This window comes from Paroedura picta, chromosome 3, assembly GCF_049243985.1.
Source record: "Paroedura picta isolate Pp20150507F chromosome 3, Ppicta_v3.0, whole genome shotgun sequence".
In the NCBI taxonomy this organism is placed as follows: Eukaryota; Metazoa; Chordata; class Lepidosauria; order Squamata; family Gekkonidae; genus Paroedura; species Paroedura picta.
In genome coordinates this window covers 130,532,111-130,554,806 of record NC_135371.1, presented here as the reverse complement: position 1 = coordinate 130,554,806, position 22,696 = coordinate 130,532,111, and the positions used below count along the sequence as shown (strand labels likewise).

At 45.6% G+C, this 22,696-nt stretch overlaps 1 protein-coding gene across 6 annotated transcripts in view; it reads left to right on the top strand.

Moving 5' to 3' along the window:
* MYO15B (myosin XVB) overlaps positions 1–22,696 on the top strand; it is a 111,847-nt gene that overhangs the window by 11,222 nt on the left and 77,929 nt on the right. For 4 of the 6 annotated variants that reach the window (XM_077327769.1, XM_077327771.1, XM_077327772.1 and 1 more), the window contains exons 1-10: positions 2,767–3,222; positions 10,831–10,944; positions 12,722–12,780; positions 12,882–13,005; positions 14,991–15,086; positions 15,820–15,951; positions 19,301–19,426; positions 20,286–20,363; positions 21,034–21,182; positions 21,854–21,899. In XM_077327769.1, the coding sequence (XP_077183884.1) occupies positions 12,931–13,005; positions 14,991–15,086; positions 15,820–15,951; positions 19,301–19,426; positions 20,286–20,363; positions 21,034–21,182; positions 21,854–21,899 (702 nt within the window). In that variant the 5' untranslated portion in view covers positions 2,767–3,222; positions 10,831–10,944; positions 12,722–12,780; positions 12,882–12,930. Of the gene's footprint in view, positions 1–2,766; positions 3,223–10,830; positions 10,945–12,721; positions 12,781–12,881; positions 13,006–14,990; positions 15,087–15,819; positions 15,952–19,300; positions 19,427–20,285; positions 20,364–21,033; positions 21,183–21,853; positions 21,900–22,696 lie in introns of those variants that run through there. The other 2 variants (XM_077327770.1, XM_077327773.1) reach the window with 1 other exon arrangement.

The following is a 22,696-nucleotide window of genomic DNA, read 5'->3' as shown; positions in this document are numbered from 1 at the left end:
GAAAGGGCCTGGGCAGCATTTTAACAAAAATAAGTACAAGAAAAAAAAAGAAATGAATCTCTGTTAATCTTAAACAACTCTTCATTTACAATAATACAACATCTAATTTCAGCAGGGACACTGGTACCAGAGCTTGCAATAAGCCCAGATGCCAACTTTGCTGCCGTGTACACACAGACTGTGTGATCACTGGACCAAGCCACACCAACTACACTATCTCAGGCTCCCCACAAGGCAGCACAGCATGAGGGAATGTGATCCGATCTTATACTTGCAGAGGTTCTACACTTCCAGGCCAAAGCAAAGCCACCTTGCCATTGCACCATCTCACTCTGTTGCAGGTGCCCCTCCACCCAAACCTTCAGAAGGCCTGGAGTTCTGGGGACAGAGCTCTTGCTGCCCCTGCAGAGGGACGTGGGCTGACAGGGGAGCCACTGAGGACAGGTGGAGCACAGAATGGGATGCCTGACCTACCTTCTGGATCTTAATTTTGGCTGAACTATGCCAATGGACCTCCAACCCAATGCAGAGCCACTCCAGTCTCAGCCACTGCCTTCAACAGACTTAGGAATTACTTTCCCTAGGAGATCACTGGGAAAGATCAACAGGGGCTTTGGAAGCTAGTACGTGACTGTAGGAGCTGGCTAGAGAGCGCCAAGACAGATAGCTAAGCATCTCCTCCTGCATTGCAGATGGATGTGCGTGCTTATGCCTTAAAACCTTGCCAAAAAGGGTGGGAGCACTGAAAAGGCCTAAGCCTATAATCATACTCCTCTTACTTGGAAGTAAATGGCTGAGACACTTCAGAACAAGTCTGCTTTTAAACACACATGAACAACTTTCCCAACAAGGTCCAGATGATTCAATTTAGTTTTCACAAAGCAGCCAGGTCACTAAGAATTAAAAATGCTTCCTATTTCCAAACTGAAGCCAGCAGAATCGGACTCCAGACCAACTTTACTAGCACACCGCCTGAAGGCCAAAGCAGGTTTCTTGCGCTGGCGGAGAGGAGGAAGCCACACATCCCCAGCCATGGGAGAACCCTCAAAGGGGCACAGGCGCCTCTAATGGATGCCTACAGGACCTGCGCCCCTCTTTTCCCATCTGCCTCGGCGGCAACGGCTAGGCTGCTTCTGCCTGCCAAGTCCCTCTCATTAAATCCACTCGAGACTCCAACGAACCCCGAGGGCTCCAACTTGCAAAGAGGAAAGGAAGAAGACAAAATAGGGGGGGGGAGGCGGCTTAGTTCCCCCTGCTGCAGATGCCGATGCCCTCCAACTTGTGCGCACACGTTCCCAGCCGCGCCAAAGTCTCAAGTGACGCGCCCCAGCGCAACACACGGCCTCGCTCTCTCTTTCGCCCCGTGTGAGTGACAACAAGCAACTCCGTGGCCCTGCCCAGCCAGCCTCGCCTTCCCCCCTTTTGCTTTTCCAATCAGGAGGGAAGAACTGCAGTCTGGGAGGGATTTCCTGCACTGAGTGATGCCAAAATAGGGGCCCACAATCAATATTAGATTTTAATAGGTATGAGGAGATAAAGTTACTGCCAAGAGCCTTACCACATTTTAATTCTTGTATCAGTTGTTTGATTTCAGAGATGGTGGCCTGCGGCCATTGAGGAATTATATCTAAAGATTTCAGGTGTAAATACTTCAGATGGGGAATCATTATACAGAACAGAGAAAAATTGCATCCATTTAGTTTCACTAATAGTATTGGATGCAAGAAAGGGATCTAGATTCGAATGTGAGGAAGTCATGAATGAATGCAAGGCTTCACTTGCTGCAATTTATAGACTGCAGATGTCAATTTTCCAATTTCAGAAGAGTTTCACGATGCGTTCTAATATCATTCATACTTCTAAAGATATAATCGACTGTCTTTGCAATCAGTTCAGTTTGGTTGTAATCCACAGGTGATCAGGGCTCCCCTGTATCAGACATCATTTGGGGAAGTTGTTCCCTTGTAAGTCTTACTTCAGGTTCGGTGTCAATATCAGTTGTAACTTCACAAACAGCCTTCTTATCAGACATACTTAATTCATCCTCTGTACACTCCTCTTATTCACAGCACTGACCTTCCAGTGGGACCAAGCAGTTGGCCATTCTAATTGAAAACACCTGTTTTTTTGCTTATTAGTATTGGTTGAAGTGAAATAGTCTCCTATTCTTGTCTGTTTAGTCTTGTGTAAGGAGTTAGTATTTTTCTCTTGTTCTTGATCCCTAGGGCGTTAACCGGGAGCCATAGTTGATTAAGGAGTGAGCGTTCTCTTGCACGTTAAAGTTTTAGCCATGAGAAACCTGCGCGCTCCCCATAGACTTAATTAAGTCGCAGTTTCAAAAATAAGTAAAAGCAGGAGGACACTATCAGTGAATAAAATATATTTTAAGACAAAGTGCCCTTTAGACTTATTGGTATCAAGGTAACTAGAAGAAGCTTCACTGAGCGTTAGCAGCAGCTTTGTTGGCCCAATCAACAGGAAGAGTAAGCGAAAGTATTTTGTAAAGTAATGCTCAGTTGTTCTTGGCAAATAGTCAACTATGCTCAACTTGAGTTCGTTTTGCTTGGCAAGTTATTGCAATTTTATCTTTTAGTAGGGTTTATCGCTACCAGGAGTAAAACTGTCCTCGTTGTGAGCTAGTCTCATAGGAACATTTAGAACATGCAGTTGTCCTACAAACTCTGGAGCTTGAAGTTTGCCAAGTTATTACAGTAGCAGGAGATGGTAATGCAAAAAGAGTAAAAAAGCAGCAATCAGCACGTCCTTTCCCTCAGCAACTTGTCACTTGCTGGCCTTTCCTGCAGAGAGAAAGAGGGATCCTGGTTCGGGGGGGCGGCGGCGGCGGCGGCGGCTTCTTGGCAGCAGAGTTCCCAGGCGCCCTCTGGAACTGCCTCGCCGCGTCCATTTCGCCGGGGGTCGCCCGTGGCCCTGGGAAAGCGAAGCGGGCGGGGGGTGCTCTTGTGGAGTCCCGAAGACGACCCACCCCCTCCGGCTGCCCTTGCGCTCCTCTCCCCGCGCCGGCCGGTCCTCCTCGGGAGTCGGGACTGTGGCGAGGGCGAAAGCGCTTCGGGGGGTGTGCGGCTGGCTGGCTGGCTGGCTGGGAAGCGGCGATCCCCTCGGGTTTTTATTTCGGCCGCTGGAAGGAGAGAAGCAGCCGGAGCCTCTGCTCGACCTGGGCTTGCCAACTTTGTCCGCGGGAAACGCCAGGAGCTCCCCGATGAGGTGAGTTGTGCAAAAGAAGGGATTTGATGCAGGAAAAGGGGAAATCGGCTTGAACGTCTGGCTGCCCGCTAAGATTTGGGCTCCTTGCACGCACACACCTCCCCCCCCCCGCCCCCCACTCCCCTATTCGGTCATTCCTGGCCGTCTCGGCTGAGCAGTTCAAACTCCACTTCATCCCGTTCAAGCTTTAGCGCTGGGAAAAGGCGAACTTTAGAGGAGCCCCAACTTTCGGATCAACGCGAATCACTCTGGCCGGGAGCGCCTAAGGGGAAAAAACAAACTCTTTCATGTTTCATTTATTTCTGCCGCTCAGCCCTCCTACATTAGATTCCGGCTCTTCCCTCTCTTTATCCTCGCCAGCCTCAAGTTAGTCGTAATGCTCTCTCTTTGTGGCCTCGGTATTATTATTATTATATCTCCTCATGCCACTCTTAAGGACTTTTCGCGGGCTGTGGCTTTCTTAATCCTTGCGATGTGAGTGTGCACTGCGGGAAAGATTATGCTGCTTAAGTGTTTGCTGTTGTGATTCAAAGGCTGCTTGCATCCTCCTCCTAACCTTTCTGCTCCCCTCCAGTATTTCTCCCACTTTCCAGATTTCGTATCTTTAATAACTGCCGTTCAGCATCTTTCTTCTTACATAACCTTTCTTCTTACTCCTCAGTCATGCAACTTTTCTGACCTGCCTGGCTGACAATTTCATTTATCAAATGGTAGATGAACCCACTGGAGCCAGACATCCTGGAATGTGAAGTCAAATGGGCCTTAGGAAGTCTGAGCAACAATAAAGCTAGTGGTGGTGACAGCATTCCAGTTGAACTATTCAAAATCTTAAAGGACGATGCAGTAAAAGTGCTACACTCAATATGCCAGCAAATTTGGAAAACTCAACAATGGCCACAGGATTGGAAAAGGTCAGTTTACATTCCAATCCCAAAGAATGGCAATGCCAAAGAATGTTCCAACTACCGCATCATTGCACTCATTTCTCATGCTAGCAAAGTTATGCTCAAAATCCTACAAGCTAGGCTCCAGCAATATGTGGACCGAGAACTTCCAGAAGTACAGGCAGGATTTCGAAGAGGCAGAGGAACTAGAGATCAAATTGCCAACATATGCTGGATCATGGAGAAAGCTAGGGAGTACCAGAAGAACGTCTACTTCTGCTTCATTGACTATGCTAAAGCCTTTGATTGTGTGGAGCACAACAAATTGTGGCAAGTTCTTAAAGAGATGGGAGTACCAGAGCATCTTATTTGTCTCTTGAGAAATTTATATGCAGGTCAAGAAGCAACAGTGAGAACTGAACATGGAATCACTGACTGGTTCAAAATTGAGAAAGGAGTTCGGCAAGGCTGTATACTGTCGCCTTGCCTATTTAACTTGTATGCAGAGCACATCATGAGAAATGCGGGATTAGAGGAGTCACAAATTGGGATCAAGATTGCAGGGAGAAATATCAACAACCTCAGATATGCAGATGATACCACTCTAATGGCAGAAAGTGAAGAGGAACTAAAGAGCCTGTTGATGCGGGTGAAGGAGGAGAGTGCAAAAGTTGGCTTGAAACTCAACATCAAGAAAACAAAGATCATGGCATCCGGCCCTCTCAATTCCTGGCAAATAGAAGGGGAAGAAATGGAGATAGTGACAGATTTTATTTTCCTGGGCTCCAAGATCACTGCAGATGGGGACTGCAGCAAAGAAATTATAAGACGCTTGCTCCTGGGGAGGAAAGCTATGGCAAATCTAGACAGCATCCTAAAAAGCAGAGACATCACCCTGCCAACAAAAGTGCGTTTAGTCAAGGCTATGGTCTTCCCAGTTGCAATGTATGGCTGCGAAAGTTGGACCATAAGGAAGGCCGAGCGTCAAAGAATTGAGGCTTTTGAACTCTGGTGCTGGAGAAGACTCTTGCGAGTCCCTTGGACTGCAAGGCGAACAAACCGGTCAGTCCTAGAGGAGATCAGCCCTGACTGCTCTTTAGAAGGCCAGATTCTGAAGATGAAACTCAAATATTTCGGCCACCTCATGAGAAGGAAGGACTCCCTGGAGAAGAGCCTAATGCTGGGAGCGATCGAGGGCAAAAGAAGAAGGGGACGACAGAGAATGAGGTGGCTGGATGGAGTCACTGAAGCAGTAGGTGCAAACTTAAATGGACTCCGGGGAATGGTAGAGGACAGGAAGGCCTGGAGGATCATTGTCCATGGGGTCGCGATGGGTCGGACACGACTTCGCACATAACAACAACAAGATGAACCCACAAGAGGTTCAGCCATACTGGACTTAATACTGACCAACAGGCAAGAGTTGGTGGATGAGGTGAAGGAGGTGGGGACCCTAGGGGGAAGTGACCATGTCCTCATAGAATTCCTTTTGAGATGGGGAGCCAAGGAAGACGCGGATGTTGGATTTTCGTAGGGCAAACTTTAATAAACTCAGAGACATGATGAGTGTCATACCATGGATGAGAATGCTGGAAGGGAAGGGAGCAGGTGAAGGGTGGCCGCTACTCAAACAAGAGCTATTGCATGCTCAATGACTATCCCAGAAAGACGAAAAAACTGCAGGAGCTCTAAGAAGCCTATTTGGATGAACAGAGAACTTCAAGAGGAACTAAGAAAGAAAAGGAAAATGTTCAGGAAATGGAGGGAAGGACAGAGCTCTAAAGAAGAGTACCTACAAGTTACTAGGCACTGTAGATCAATCACCAGAAAGGCCAAAGCTGAGAGTGAGCTAAGATTGGCCAGGGAAGCTCATTGTAACAAGAAAAGATTTTTCAGTTATGTGAGGAGCAAACGCAAAGTAAAGGAGGCAAAAGGCCCACTGTTGGGTGCGGATGGACAAACTCTAACGGAGGATGCAGAGAAAGCAGAAAGGCTCAGCACCTATTTTACATCTGTTTTTTTTCCACAGGTCAAAGGGTTTAGGCACATCTAGAGATGACAGTAGCCAAGAGATAGTGTCTGGGTGGCAGGTTGACATGGACAGAGAGGTTGTGGAGAGGCATTTAGCTGCACTGGATGAGTTCAAATCCCCTGGGCTGGATGAAATACACCCGAGAGCGCTCAAAGAACTTTCCAGAGAACTTGCAGAACCCTTGTCCATCATCTTCGGGACCTCTTTAAGGACTTGAGATGCCCCGGAGGACTGGAAGAGAGCAAACGTTATTCCAATCTTCAAGAAAGGGAGGAAGGATGACCCGGGAAACTACAGACCAGTGAGTCTGACCTCTGTTGTGGGGAAGATAATGGAACAGATATTAAAGGGAGCAATCTGCAAACATCTGGTGGACAATTTGGTGATCCAAGGAAGTCAGCATGGATTTGTCTCTAACAGGTCCTGTCAGACCAACCTGGTTTCCTTTTTTGACCAAGTGACAGGTTTGCTGGATTGTGGAAATTCGGTTGATGTTGTTTACTTGGATTTTAGTAAAGCTTTTGATAAGGTTCCCCATGATGTTCTGATGGATAAATTGAAGGACTGCAATCTGGATTTTCAGATAGTTAGGTGGATAGGGAATTGGTTAGAGCAGTAGTCCCCAACCTGCGGGCCGCGGCCCGGTGCCGGGCCGCGAAGGCCATGGCGCCGGGCCACGGCTCCATCTCCCCGCCCCCCCCCCGCAGTAAAAAACTTCCCCGGCCGCAAGCTTGCGGCCCGGGAAGCTTCTTACTGCGGCAGGGCGGGGAGAGGGAATTGGGGCCTGGCCGCGCCCATGTGGGCGCGGCCGATGTGCGGGTGCGGTTCGCGGGGCGCGGCCAGATGCGGGGCGCGGCCAGATGTGCGGGCGCGGCTCGCGGGCGCGGCCCGATGCGTGGGCGTGGCCCGCGCGGGCCACGGGCCGCGCCCCAATGCCCTGCCGGTCCCCAACCTCAGAAAGGTTGGGGACCACTGGGTTAGAGAACCGCACTCAAAGAGTTGTTGTCAATGGTGTTTCATCAGACTGGAGGGAGGTGAGTAGCAGGGTACCTCAGGGCTCGATGCTCGGTCCGGTACTTTTTAACATATTTATTAATGATCTAGATGAGGGGGTGGAGGGACTACTCATCAAGTTTGCAGGTGACACCAAATTGGGAAGAATGGCAAATACTCCAGAAGATAGAGACAGAGTTCAGCGAGATCTGAACACAATGGAAAAATGGGCAAATGAGAACAAGATGCAATTTAATAAAGATAAGTGTAAAGTTCTGCATCTGGGACAGAAAAATGAAAAGCATACCTACTGGATGGGGGATACACTTCTAGGTAACACTGTGTGTGAACGAGACCTTGGGGTACTTGTGGATTGTAAACTAAACATGAGCAGGCAGTGTGATGCAGTGGTAAAAAAGGCAAATGTCATTTTTGGGCTGTATCAACAGGGGCATCACATCAAAATCACAAGATGTCATAGTCCCATTGTATACGGCACTGGTCAGACCACACCTGGAGTACTGTGTGCATTTCTGGAGGCCTCACTTCAAGAAGGACGTAGATAAAATTGAAAGGGTACAGAGGAGAGCAACGAGGATGATCTGGGGCCAAAGGACCAATCCCTATGAAGATAGATTGAGGGACTTGGGAATGTTCAGCCTGGAGAAAAGGAGGTTGAGAGGGGACATGATAGTCCTCTTTAAGTATTTGAAGGGTTGTCATTTGGAGGAGGGCAGGATGCTGTTCCCGTTGGATGCAGAGGAAAGGGCACGCAGTAATGGGTTTAAACTACAAGTACAACGATATAGGCTAGATATCAGGGGGGGAAATTTCACAGTCAGAGTAGTTCAGCAGTGGAATAGGCTGCCTAAGGAGGTGGTGATCTCCCCCTCACTGGAAGTCTTCAAGCAAAGGTTGGATACACACTTTTCTTGGATGCTTTAGGATGCTTAGGGCTGATCCTGCATTGAGCAGGGGGTTAGACTAGATGGTCTGTATGGCCCCTTCCAACTCTATGATTCTATTATTCTAATTCTTTTCTGTGTCCTCCCCCCTTTCTCCTCTAGCCTATCCTTCCCGCTCAAGTTGTTTGAGGAAGAAATAGTTCAGATAGTTCAGTTCTGCAGGTAGAATCCTGAACCGAAAGATTAGATTTCTCCAGTGGGAAGAATGTTTACCCTCACTTCATACTCCAGACTACATTCCAGTGGGGTGGAGAAAGCAGCAGGAGCGGATCATATCTCAGGGCTACGACTGACATGCCCAGGTTGTGTTGGAAGCTGTGCACTGTCTTAACCCACAGATGTGGTCCTTTCCTTGTACTATTGGCCACATCTTGTTCCTACTACTATAGTTCTTTCACCCACAAAGTCAGTGTTACAAAGTTTGTAGGACTGTAGAATGTGACTGTGATTCACAACTTGTCATGTTTACTTCCTATACTGAGGTGGGATTGTCAATACAGAAACAGGCTTGAGAGATTATTTTATAACATCTGGATTATAAAATAGCAGGGGCTGAAAGCAGAAACATGCTGTCTGAGATCAGCGGGGTCATTAATAGGATGGTAATTACCATCTGATAGCCATCTGACAGAGAGGCTGATTCTGTGAAGGCAAAGGGGTTGCAGGTTACAGTAGATGACCAATTGGGATGTGAGTGTCCTGCATAGTGCAGGGGGTTGGACTAGATGACCCATGAGGTCCCTTCCAACTCTATTATTCTATGATTCTATGTTTACGAGAAGAAAAAACCTGGAGAGTTCAAGGAAGTTTACACTCTCACCTGATTTCAGTGGCTAATTTCTAAAACCAAATTTACCAGTTCAAACGGTCCTTGTAATTCATTAATGTCTAATTCTAATATTGGGGCAGCATGTAGGAAGGAACATTCCACATAGGTAGTACCATTACTTAAAAGGACCTGTTGTGTCCCATCTGGCTGTGCTACAGATGATGAAGGGATACAAGAAAGGGTCCCAGATATGGATCTGAGAAATTGGTTTTGCATATGTGGCAGGAAAAAGTCCTCAAACTAGCCTGGCACTAAATCCAATAAGGTTTAAAGGCTCTCCCGATAAACATTTCTGATTAGACCCAGAAACCAACAGGACCCCAAAACACCCAGAGCTGTGTTTGCTTTTTTTTTTCTATACTAAAACCAACAATAACAGTAACAATGGTTTAAGAGGATGTTTCCAGTAAGAAACTCTCAAAAGCAAATAGCCTTGTCAGTATGCAGCAAAGTAAAGAGGGGAACAAAAAGAAATCAGGTGGTACCTTTAAGACAAAACAAGTTTATTCCAGCATAAGAACTTCAGTTGCACACGCAGTAGAAATTTTAAAAGCATTTAAAACACATTCATTGCAACTGGACATCCCTGAGGCCAAATGCAAGCAACTCTTGTGGAGTGGACCTGAAAACAAGACCACCTGATGCCTTGGTTGATGAGCTCTGTCCACATATTGCCTGGAGCCTAGCTTGTAAGATTTTGAGTATAACTTTGCTAGCATGAGAAATGAGTGCAATGGTGCGGTAGTTGGAACATTCTTTGGCATTGCCATTCTTTGGGATTGGAATGTAAACTGACCTTTTCCAATCCTGTGGCCACTGTTGAGTTTTCCAAATTTGCTGACATATTGAGTGTAGCATTTTTACTGCATCGTCTTTAAAGATTTTGAATAGTTCAACTGGAATGCTGTCACCTCCATTAGCTTTATTGTTGCTCAGACTTCCTAAGGCCCATTTGACTTCACATTCCAGGATGTTTGGCTCCAGGTCAGTAACTACCCCCTTGTGGTTATCATGGATGTTAAGTTCGCTCTTGTATAGTTCTCCTGTATAATTTTGCCACCTTTTAAAATCTCTTCTGCTTCTGTTCGGTCCTTACCATTTTGGTCCTTTATCATACCCATCTTTGCATGAAATGTTCTCTTCATATCTCCATATCTCTTTTGAAGAGACCTCTGGTCCCTCCCTATTCTATTGTTTTCTTCTATTTGTTTGCACTGTTCATTTAAGAAGGCATTCTTATCCCTTCTAGCTATTCCCTGGAATTCAGCATTCAGTTGGGTGTATCTTTCTCTTTCTCCCTTGCCTTTCATTTCCCTTCTCTCCTCAGCTATTTGTAAAGCTTCCTGAGACACACACGAACGCACACACACACACACACACATAACCATAGTTATTGCATTATGATACTGCAGTATTTTAACAAGCAAGGTCCCTGGAGGACTGAAAACAAAAAAAGGAAGCCACTGTTGTGGGGCAACTGAGGGGCAAGTTGGACCAGCTTTGGGACCCTACCAGAAGGGGCCCAGTTTCATGCAGAACTGGGGGGCGGACTCAAACAAATAGTGAATAGAGCCTAATTGGTCGTGTGGAAAGGATCTGTGTATGGGTGCATGCATCTGTGCAATGTGGGCTTCATCTCCACCACACTTCAAAAATCCAATCTATTCTATTTATGGCCTTTCAGCCGGAATCCAGCTATTTCATTTGCCAAAGAGATGAAAAGAACACCCCTTAAAACCCACCTAAGCATGATCTTTTGAGCTTTATCCTTACAATATACTAGCCTTGTTTAACATTAACCAGTGATTGATGCTATTGTTCACTTTGGATCAGATGGCTACAGGATTTCATGTTTGCTACAAGTAATGTCCTTATTCTCTCTGTTTATATACATACACCAAACAGGAAGAATCTTTTGAGCTTGCAGTTATCCCCAGTGAAACAGAAATCCAAATTGTAGCCAGTTTGTTGCATATTTCAGCAGATCTCCTTCAAAAGGCCATCACCCACCGCATCACAGTGAGTATCTTGTATAGCATCTTCACTTTATTTCTACAACTTCCTTTCTTACCTAAGGCTTTTTTTCCATAGAGCATTTTTCATCAGTAAACCTAATAAAACCCCAACTGACTGCTCACCCACTACCTGATCGGCCCTTCCCAAGGGTGTGCTAGCGAGAGAGAGAGAGAGAGAGAGAGAGAACTCTGCCAAAGTTCTTGAATTATTTTATGTTTATTTTTATTAGCAATTACTGTTTCCCACTTGGAGCCTGGCATCCCTGCACCTCTATGGGATCCCAAAGCCAGGGATTTTCTCCAGGGGGCCTGGAAATGACCTGCAATTCCAGCTAGTCCTTGGGTTTCAACTGGAGATTGGCATCTTGCAATCTCTCTGGGGCACACTGCTACAGAGCTTATTCCTCCCAAGTAAGCTCTTTCATCTCCAGGAGCCTGGAGATGAGTTGTCATTGCAGAGTCCTCCCTCCAAAACATCCATTTTCCCCTGGGGAGCTGATCTCTATAGTCTGTAAATGACATCTAATTCCAGGAGATTTCCAGGCTGCACCTGGAGGTTGGTGGCCCCTTGGTCAGGAATGTTACTTGAGGTTTGGAGGCGGGGCCTCAAAAGTCCAGATGTGGGCAGGTGTGTATCATAGCACCCGTTGTTTCCTTGGATTCCATGGGCTTTGCTTCTTGTGGCTTGAATAATGCCGGTTGTGTTGTGACGTGATGTTGGAAGAGATTATAAGTACTGGTGATAAGCAAACATGCCTGTGCCTCCCACTGAAATACCTCATATTTTCTGTGAACGTCTCTGTCAGATTTTCAAAAATGTTTGGACAGTAGGCTCCGAAAATAATTAAAATGTGCATGTGTCCCCTCTTTTTCTGCTGGTTCCTTTCTTCACAACTCTTATCCTTGTGAAGAGGACAGGGAAGTAACATGTTTCCAGGGGACATTCTTTAAACAAAAATTAGGCTGTGTCCTGGACCTACATGCTCTGAATAAGTGATAACAGCTACTCTCCAGCTGTCCACATAGTGATGAATGCTGCCAGTTGTGCTGACTCAAGTACACATCTAATTGTAAACAAATATTTAGTGTGGACTTAGGTGGTGCTCAGCTCAAGATGAATTGGGCACTTGAGGTATATAGGTTTTGATTTTCAAGCACATTATTTTGGGGTATTTTAGGGCCACATGAGACATGATTTCCACAGGCCTGACCTATGGACACCACCTCCGCTGCTTACCTGTCAGTATATTGCAATGTTAATTGCAATGTTAATTACGTTGCTGGACTTAAAATAGGTCTTGTCAGTCCTTTCTGCTTTTGAAAAGGAGAACTTTCCTCCAAGATGATGCAGACTGATGCCCTTGTCTCAGCTTTCACAAATAATTTGCATAGGTTTGGAGGCTGACAAAAGGATTGCTGATCAAAGTTGTCGATAGCTTTTAAAAGAACCCTGTGAATTGGCTATCAAAGGGCAGCTCTCCTTAGTGAGAAAATGGGAAATAAATCTCAGGCTTTCAGAGACTGAGGCAAGATTGACATTTACCGCAGTATCTGTTATTCCTCCTCTGCCGCTGAAAGTTATAAAATGATCAGAACCTAAATAATCAAAAATGGATGCACAAGGAAGAAGAATATAATTCATCTCTAAATCACCCAAGGAGCGCCATCTACAGACATTTATTAAATGAAGCATTTCCATTGATTCAAAGGCTTTTCCTTTCTTTGCTTGGGGATATCAAAGGTCCCACCAGTCTGAACACAGAATGTCTCTTTCTCTCCAGGAAACATGCTATGACTGGATCGTAACTCCTTTATCAGTCGAAAGTGCTATCAATGCCAGGTAAGCTTCATTGCTTCTCTTTCTTCCTCTTTTTGTTGCTTGTGGGTTTTTCATCTTCATAATGAATTTTCCCCTTTTCACCCTCTTCTCCATGCATGCAGGGATACTATTGCCAAGGCTTTGTACTTCCTGCTCTTTGATTGGCTGCTGATGAAGATCAATGAGTCACTGGCCCCCTCCGAAATGGACAGCACTATTGGCGTTGTTGACATACATGGCTTTGAGGTCGTTTCTGAGCTCGCTCTTCTGCCACATGCTAGTGTACTCATAAGAGTTTAGCTGGGTAGTTTTGGGGAAGGCCTTTCCATATTTCCAAACTCATTTGAATTATGAGCAAGCAAGCTTAAGATTCAGGAGTGTCCATTGCCAAAGAGCAGCCTGGATGAATCTGACAACTGAGATCACAGAATCATAGAATAATAGAGTTGGAAGGGACCTCCTGGGTTATGTAGTTCAACGCCCTGCACTATGTAGGACACTCAAAACTCATCCACTGATGTAGGACACACTGTTCATCCACTGTAATCTGCTACCTCCTCGAACCTTCACAGAATCAGTCTCTCTGTCAGATGGCTATCCAGTCTCTGTTTAAAAATCTCCAAAGATGGAGAACTCACCACCTCCTGAGGAAGCCAATTCCACTGAGAAACCACTCTAATTGTCAGGAACTTATTCCGGATGTTTAGACGGAATTTCTTTTGCATTAATTTCATCCCATTGGTTCTGGTCCATCCCTCTAGGGCAAGAGAGAACAACTCTGCTCCAGTCTATATGGCAGATTTTTAAAGATGGTTATCAGATCCCCCCTCAGTCGTCTCCTCTCCAGGCTAAACAGACCAGGCTCCCCAAACCTTTCCTCATACATCTTGGTCTTCAAACCCCTCACCATCTTTGTGGCCTTCTCTGGACACTCTTCAGTTTGTCTACATCCCTCTTCAACTCGAGTGCCCAAAACTGAACACAGTACTCCAAGTGAGGCCGAACCAGAACAGAGTAAAGTGGTACCATCACCTCCCGTGATCTGGACACGGCACTCCGTTTGATAAAGCCCAAAATCTCATTTGCCTTTTTAGCCACCAAGTCACACTGCTGACTCATGTTCAATGTATGGTCTACTAAGACTCCTAGATCCTTTTCGCACATGCTACTGCCAAGACAAGTCTCCCCCATCCTATATTGGTGTATTTGGTTTTTCCTACCTAAATGCAGAACTTTACTTTTGTCCCTATTGAATTTCATTTTATTTAGTTTAGCCCAGTTCTTAAGATCATCCTGTATTCTGTCTTTGGTTGTGTTTGCTACCCCTCCCAGTTTAGCGTTGTCTGAAAATGTAATAAGTACCCCCTCTAATCCCTCATCCAAATCATTTATAAATATGTTGAATAACACAGGCCCCAGGATAGATCCTTGGGGTACTCCACTTGTCACTCTTCTCCAAGAGGGTGCTAAACCATTAAGAAGAAGAAGAAGAAGAAGAAGAAGAAGAAGAAGAAGAAGAAGAAGAAGAAGAAGAAGAAGAAGAAGAAGAAGAGTTGGTTCTTATATGCCGCTTTTCCCTACCCGAAGGAGGCTCAAAGCGGCTTACAGTCGCCTTCCCATTCCTCCCCCCACAACAGACACCCTGTGGGGTGGGTGAGGCTGAGAGAGCACTGATATCACTGCCCGGTCAGAACAGTTTTATCAGTGCCGTGGCGAGCCCAAGGTCACCCAGCTGGTTGCATGTGGGGGAGCGCAGAATCGAACCTGGCATGCCAGATTACAAGTCCACACTCCTAACCACTACACCAAACTGGCTCTCTGGGTACGATCTGTCAACAGTTACCAATCCACCAGACAGAATTAGGATCCATACTGCATTTTTCCAGTTTGTCAACAAGACTACCAATTGGAACCTTATAAAAAACTTTACTGAAATCCAGATAAACTATGTCTATAGCATTCTCCTGATCTAGCAAAATAGTCACTTTCTCGAAAAAAGAGATAAGGTTGGCCTGACATGACTTGTTCTTGCTGAATCTTAGAAATCACAGCTCTCTGTTCTACCTGCTCAGTGATTGCCATGTGGTTCTTTGAGGCAGAAACATTAAAGTTATGCAGGGCGGCTAGTAATTTCCTTGGCATTTAAGGCACAGGATTAGCTCTTACAGATGGCCTGGTTGACTTGCAGTGTGAAATAAGAAAGAAGTTTGTGTTGTTATGTGTATTCACAGGATCTTGGAATGAACAGCCTGGAGCAACTATGCGTTAACTTTGCCAATGAACATCTTCATAATTTCATCAGCCAGATAATCATCACTCAAGAGGAGGTAAAATCAAAGGCTAGGCATGTGTGAATGACAGCTGCTCATGAGTATAAGAGAGAAAGTAATATTGTACTCCGTCACCTCCGAGATGCTGCTGCTCAGTTATGAAAAGGCCAACCGATAAGGAGAGACCCTCGATGGGCCTAAAATTGTATTAGGGGAATGGACCCTCTTTTCAATATTCAGCACTACCAGTGAGATGTGCATATAAGGCCTAACTGCTCACATATCCCTGCGGCTGGGAGTTCCAGGAACAGAGCTCTCAGCCTCTCCACCATAAAACTCAGGTGTTGAGGGGCCTAGTTTTGATGCAAATATAGGACAGGTTTTGCTTCTCCTCTGTGTTTCTTTCTTGATTGGCAGAGGCCCTGGGAAGCTACTATTTGCCCCACTGGAGGAACATTTAGGCACTGATACAGGTACCAGTATGCTTCCCCACCTTTCAGTTGTGCTACTCCCCTGCTCTGAATTGCGCTGTCAGAAGAAAAAATTCATGTGCTGTTGCATACTTGATCTGTAGAGGAAAACAACAGTGGGATCTCTGCTTGTGTAAGGTCTTTTTGTTATAAGGTAGAATGCTTATATAGCACAATTGGACTGGGTCAGTGATGAGAACAGTTGTTTTGGGTGTACTTTGCTTGCTGGGAACACTGGAGCACTGCTCACTATCAATCTTGTTTTGTTTTTTAATTCATGGCTGCGATGGGGTTTTGTTTGGATGACCCCTGACCACTAGGAGGAGTATAGACAAGAAGGACTAATCTGGAGTCCTGTTTCCAGCACATCTACGGCATCCTGCCTGGATCTGATTGCAGCAAAGCCCCATGGCATCTTGCACATCCTGGACGATCAGACTTTACTGCCACAGGTCAGAAATGCATTTGGGTTTCCTTTCCTTCCTGAATATGGACTACAGCACTGAAGCTTATAGAGGCAGAAAAACATGAGTCTCCTGCTCAAGGCAGATTTGTCTTGTTAAGTTGTATGTTGAGCTACATTAACACATTGATGCCTGGCTAGCAATAGATCCGAGGCCACTGTCACAGCTCTACCCGACAGCCTTCCCCGTTTTGTAGCAATCGTGTTTGCTGCACAAATGGAAACGGCACAGCCTTACCATGTCAGCAAACACAACAGTCAGCTGCATCCCATGTCTCTGCATGTACTTGGAACTTGGAAATTCTTAATGAGCTGTAACTCCCTCCTTAGTAAAGGTAAAGGTAAAGGTATCCCCTGTGCAAGCACTGAGTCATGTCTGACCCTTGGGGTGACGCCCTCTAGCGTTTTCTTGGCAGACTCAATCAGCTCCCTCCTTAGCCTTCTCCAAATTGGCCCCTTGTGAGCATACTGAACATACGATAGTCCTCTCACTACACACCCCACCCTCACTCCAGGGCAGCATTTCAGGGAGCACAGCAGAAAGAAGAGGCACTACTCAAAAACCTTTGGGATCCAATTTCTGATTAATTCAAATAAAGCACAGGGTAGTGGGCATTTGTCCTGTTCAAAGGCATTTCCCCATTTTCAGAGATGCAAGTCCAAAGACTGGTTATTTCCTGTTTAAGAGCTGCCAGTTTCTATTCACAGTTACACTTGGGGAGGTTTGGCAACATAAGACCTTTTCAAATGATTTATAGTACAATCCTGTGCAAGGTTACTCTGGTCTAACTCCATTGGCTTTAATGCACTTTTGCATGATTCCATGATTCCAAACTGGAGTGACTCTGCATAGGATTCTTCTGTTTGAACAATGCATTGTCATCTGTTGCTCATTTGTTGCAGGGAATTGAGACAGACACTTTTCTTCCAAGTGAAACTGGAGGAAATGTGAATACTGAGGGCCTTTTCGCACAGGGATCTTTGTTGCAAATTGTTTGCGGAATGAAAAATCGCCATTTAAAATAGTGGAATTCGTCGTTATGCATACCTGCCTTTGTAGTGGAATCAGTTGCGTTTTTTAGCGTTTCCCACAGGCTTCCGGTCTCGGCAGAAATCGATAGAAAGGAAGCGCTATTGCCAAGCTCGTCCCGCCCCTGGCCGTCAAGCAGCCAATGGGCAGCCGTTAGCATGCTCCCAAACAGCCCCTTTCCCTTTAAGAAAGGTTTTTAAAAAAAAAAACGACCCATAGCAACGAATCTAGGTAGATTCGTTGCTACGGAGAGACCCATCCAGCTGCCTAATGTGAGCTGTCGTTTGATTGTATGATCGTTTGCACGCTGCCTCGAGTGATAAACCCCCCCCCCTCTCACGGGCCCGATTTTCGGCTGGATTTATTTGTAAAAAATAAAGGGACTTTATTTCAGCAAACGGGCTTTTCAGTGGTTTGTGCTTAGTGACTAAAGGTGAAGGACTGAAGCCAGGGAAGCCTCTAAACAGAAAGAGGCTCGCCGGTGCGTTTATCCCCGCTCGCTCGGAGAAAAAAAAATGGCGATCGCTTCGCCGGAAGTTTGGAGGAGAGAGCCAGGGGGAGGGACTTTGAAGAACCAGCAACAATGGTAACGCACAGGTCTTTAGCGCTACTGTTGCAGATTGGTTGCAGGAGTGTATCGCTATCCGGAGGGTGAATCCACTTTTCTGGATTCCCCTGAAAGCGCCACAACGAAGCGCTTTTTGCTGATTGGTTTCAGGATTGTTGCAGATTGTCTACGACGTCGTGGGTTATGGCAAATTAGTAGCGTTTCCAAATAGCAACCATTCTGCTACTTTGAAGCCGTGCGAAATGGCCCTGAATTCCTACTCCCCAACTCAGTTCACAGTCTTCTGTCACTGAGAAACAATTCTCCATTCAGATCCAGTGCATTTTGTGTGTTGTAGTGCAATGTTTGGATTGTGTTCTACTGGATTGTGTTCGTGGCATCATTGGTAACAAATAATACAAGCCATGTTGTATACACAAATTAAATTATTTTTAAAAACAATATGCTACATTTCTACTTAATGGAGCATCCAAGGAACGAATTATTGTGTTAAATGCTGAGTACTCTCCTGATGGACCATGCAGGTGCCTCTTGGCAGTAATAACCATGAGAATTGTACACCAGCAAGACTACTCCCTCCCTCCCTTTTCACTAGTTCTGTGATTGCTTTCTTATACTCCCCTTCTCCAGTATGAAATGCGTCTCTCTTTCTCAAAGACCTACTTTTCGCTCCGGGGCTAGTCACCCTGATTCTTCCCCCTTCCGCACATGGATCCTTTGGCCCGTTGCACCTAATCTGGCCCGGAGCCGGTTTAACTTGTCAATCAATGTGATGTGAGGAGAACTCCCTGATCACCTTCCCGCACCATTCTGTCACATTTGACCGCCTCCCCTTCAACTTCAAAATCTTTTTTCTAATTTTCAAAAGAAGTTTCTTGTGTTATAATAAAAAAATTAAATGCTCTCTGAGCCACTCCTAGGCCTCCACAGAGCAGCTCCTGAAAGGGGGGGGGGGGTTGCAGCCAGTTCTCTTTCTCGCAACTCTCCTGTCTCATTTTCAAAGTAATTCTTTTGTTCTCTTTACTGTAATGGATGGGGGCATGGTGAAGGGCTGCAGCTGGGAACCTGCTTGCCCGCTTGCTTGCTTGCCTGCCTGGTGCTCCGTGGGCTTTGCTCTCTTCTCTTTCTCCCTGGCCTCCACACCATGGCTGTGGAGCTGCAGGAAGCATTTAAAAATGTTTTGTGCTGTAATCACTTATTAACACAATTACAGTGTTTAATAAATAAAAACTAATGCTCCCCGTGGCTATACCTGCCTGCCTGTGGCTGTAGATGGCAGAACAGGGGGGGGGGGCTGTGGCTGTAGATCCTGGGGGCTGGCCTCTGTCTCACCTGCTGGCCAGGCAGGCAGGCAAGCAGGCAGGTGAATAAGAGGACTGTCCTCAGCTCCCAGCCGCAGTCCTCGTACTCCCCCCCCCCATTCTGCCATCTACAGCCACAGGCAGGCGGGTCTGCCAGTTGCATCCGGCATCTCCAGCTGCAGCCTCCCATTTTTGCCATCTACAGTTGGGCTGCAGCTCCCTGTGGAGTGAAGATTTGAGCTTAGTTATCCCCAATCCTAGTCTTACCACCATGACTTAGTGGATGGAGACTAGTATGCATACAGCATAACCACATTTTAAAATCTTAAGTTCAGTAGAGGATTTCTTTTGCGTTAAGAATACTTAACCTAACGTGACATTAAGGACAAGGCTGCTTAATTTTATTTCCATATCTGCCTAAGGTTTCTCCTCTACCTAGGCCACAGACCACAGCTTCCTGCAGAAGTGCCATTATCATCACACCAATAGTCCTTGGTACACCAAGCCCAAGTTGCCGCTGCCTGCCTTCACTGTACAGCATTATGCAGGGCCTGTTACCTACCAGGTATGTAGGGCCTTGAACATTCCATCGCCTTCCCGATTCTCAAGGCCTTGTGCTTAAGGGGCTGCAGTTTCACTCATTAGATGAGCCAAAGGTAAGTTTTTTTCACCAACTTCACCCCAGTGAAAAATTTGTCGCTCTCTGATCTGGAGCGGGGTGGGGGGAATCTAGAGTTGTAAATTTCTTTGGAGTTCTTGGGTCTAGCATTGTCAGGAAAAAAAGTCTGTCTAATTTCGCTGTGACTTGGTCACCCACCTGGGCTTTTGCAAATCAAAATGTAAAAGGTCAAATTGAAATTGGGAAATGAGCCTCTGCCTTCTAAAGTTTTATAAACTGCTCTTGTAGTTGTGACCATAGTAAATTGTCTGAGCATTTATCTGCAATGCGGCTACTTAGCAATGCTCTTTCAACTTCCACATCTATTTCCATATTTGTTTTGTACTCTCCATAACTGAAGTACTGTATCAGGGAAAAGTCTGGAAATCAGAATTTCTATAGAATACAATTGGCTCTATGGCATTGGACCCCACTGAAGTCTCTGTCCTCCCTAGACTCCATCCCCAAATCTCAGGGAAGGAGTGTACAGGTGGTACAGGCCAACTCAGCATGGGGGTGATAGAGCTTGTGAGTGAAAGAAGGATGTGAGTGTCGAAAGGTAGCTGGGGGGGGGGAGGTTTGCTGGTGGTGAGTAGATGAGGTTCCCCAGGCACTGTTTCTCCAGCGCCACCTAAAACTAGGAACAGGGATTTCTGTAGGTTAGTGTAACAGATAGCAGAGTCCTTGCATTGACAAAAGATTCAGAAGTTCAATTAACTGGAATTTTAAAATGCCAATATGAGCAGCGGGTAATTTGACTTTACAGGTACACAAGTTTCTGAATAAAAACCATGACCAACTACGACCAGAAATCCTGGATATTTTCTTCCAGAGCCATCTAAAGGTACAGTGAATCGCATATATTTCTTATTATGTCTTTGCATCTGGGCTATGTATATTCTTCTTCCCTGGACTGCTCAGTCCAAACATGCAGAACTACACCTGACATTTTCTGTGCCTATAAACATTAAGAGTCATTTAAATGCATTCCGGTCTCAAAACATGCCATATTCAGTCACCATGATCCAAGAGGGAAAAAAATCCACATTGGGCCAGGATAGATGTGTGCTTAAGGGAAGAGAGAGTTTTCTTTTGAAATGATTTTGTGATGTGGGTTATTTGCACTGAGTTCCTGCTGCCCCACAGCATTATGGTACATTCATACATCTCTTGGAGTTTCCCTGACCTTTCTTCAATCTGCCTTCCTGCAGAGTTTTTGGAAAGATCAGAGCACAGCTTGTATAGCTGTTCAATGGGTGGGGAAATTCTATCTGTAGGCATTACTTTTATAGAAGATATTTGGACCTGTGGCACCTGAAGTAAAGAACAAAATTCTATCCCAGAATGCTATGGCCTTTAGATCATGAGGCTGGCTTGAGGTGTTTGACATAAATCTGCTTGCTTTCACTAGATTCCAGCACTTAGGGAGGATAAAGAGAGCTGGCCCAGTTAGCCAGCTCTTCAAGTAAATTGTCAAATGTATGTGTTTTAATTTCTTTTGCTATTCTTCCAAGCTGGTATCCAGCATTTTCCAGAGAGTCAAAGAACATCAGGTGAGTCAGAGGAACCGAGGAATCAGAGGCCAAGAGCTGAAGCATCAGTCTTCTACGCTAGTATCCAGACTCCACCAGTCCTTGCAAGATCTCACAGCTAAATTGAACAGGTGAAGAAATTGTTGGCAGGGATTAGATATGCAAAGAGGGGTGCAACACCAGGCTGCTTAAAAGAATAAAAGTTTTATTTAGAAAAGAAACAACTTGAGAGAGAGAGAGAGAGAGAGTCATAACTGTCTAATTGATGTTTGTAGTCATTCTGTCTGTTGTGGAGGCAAGTGGGGAGGAAGTCCACTCAGAGGAGGCGGAAGTCTCCATTTGAGCCAATCTGGACATAGGAGGAGTGTCTTTGAAAAATGACAGGAAGTTCCTGATCTAAGTATGCTAACTATACATCTTCCCCAATGCTCCAGTAGGATATTCTTCATATCCTCTTGAATCATGCACATTAAAGAGACACAAAGTGACGTGGGGCCAGTCACAGTTCTCTCAATCATCATCCCTACCTACCCCACAGGGTCCCTGTTGCGGGGAGAGGAAGGGAATGCGATATGAGACTCCTTAGGGTAGAGAAAAGCAGAGTACAAACACCCCTTCTGCTGCTGCTGTTGCTGCTGCTTAAGAAGTTGTGCACCTATTGGTCTGCCTTAAGCAACTATTTCTTGTTCTTTCCCATGTCTCACATTTATATCACTCTTTGCAGTATATGTAGGTAATTCACAAGTCAAGAAAATGTATTCAGAGATTAGTTTCTGCTACTTTTTTCTTTTACACATTACAGGAGCCATGTTTTCTTTGTTCGGTGCGTCAAACCCAATTCCCGAATGGTAAGCAAGCTGTTATGTTTGCAGGGTATGGTCCATCATTGAAAGTGCATTGAGTTATTGCCAAAATAACTGCCCTTTACATTATGCAAGTCAGTGAAATGTGTGTATTCTCCATGAACATGGTCCACATACATACTTCATCTTAAACTTGTCTTGGGCTAGAACATGTGGATTGGATTGGGCCCGGAGCCTCACCTGCTGGATCAGAAGCCCCTATAGAGCTACCTGTCTCCTGCTCCTTTTTTGGAAGTACTTGTGACTGGTGCACATACATAGAGAACAAGAGCTCTGTGCATCCTGTCTCTCTTTGTACTATGCTGAGAAAAGCAGCAGATGAGCAAGAGGATGTTGCAGTGGTGCAGAGGTTTCTTCCAGGGGCCTCCTGATGATACACCTCCTGTTCCTCAGCATTTGCTTCCTACCCCTGACTCAATCTGTGGCCCAAGTTCCTGGCTTTGAATACATTAGAGATGTATTAGTTAATATGGCAAAGTGGCACAGTCATAGACTCATGATATCATGCTCAGTAAATTAATTCCAAACTAATATATTGCAGAAAAGGAAAGCTTACATTTAGTGACCTTTAGTGACCAGGCAAGCCCGATCCCGTCAGATCTCGGACGTTAAGCAGGGTCTGTCTGGGTTAGCACTTGGAAGGGCGACCTCCAAGGAATACCAGGACGCAGAGGGCAGGCAATAGTAAACTGCCTATAAATGTCTCTTGCCTGGCAGCCAGACCATCTTAGGATCCCTGGCTAAGTCACACACGTGCCATACAATGAGCAAATAATTACTGA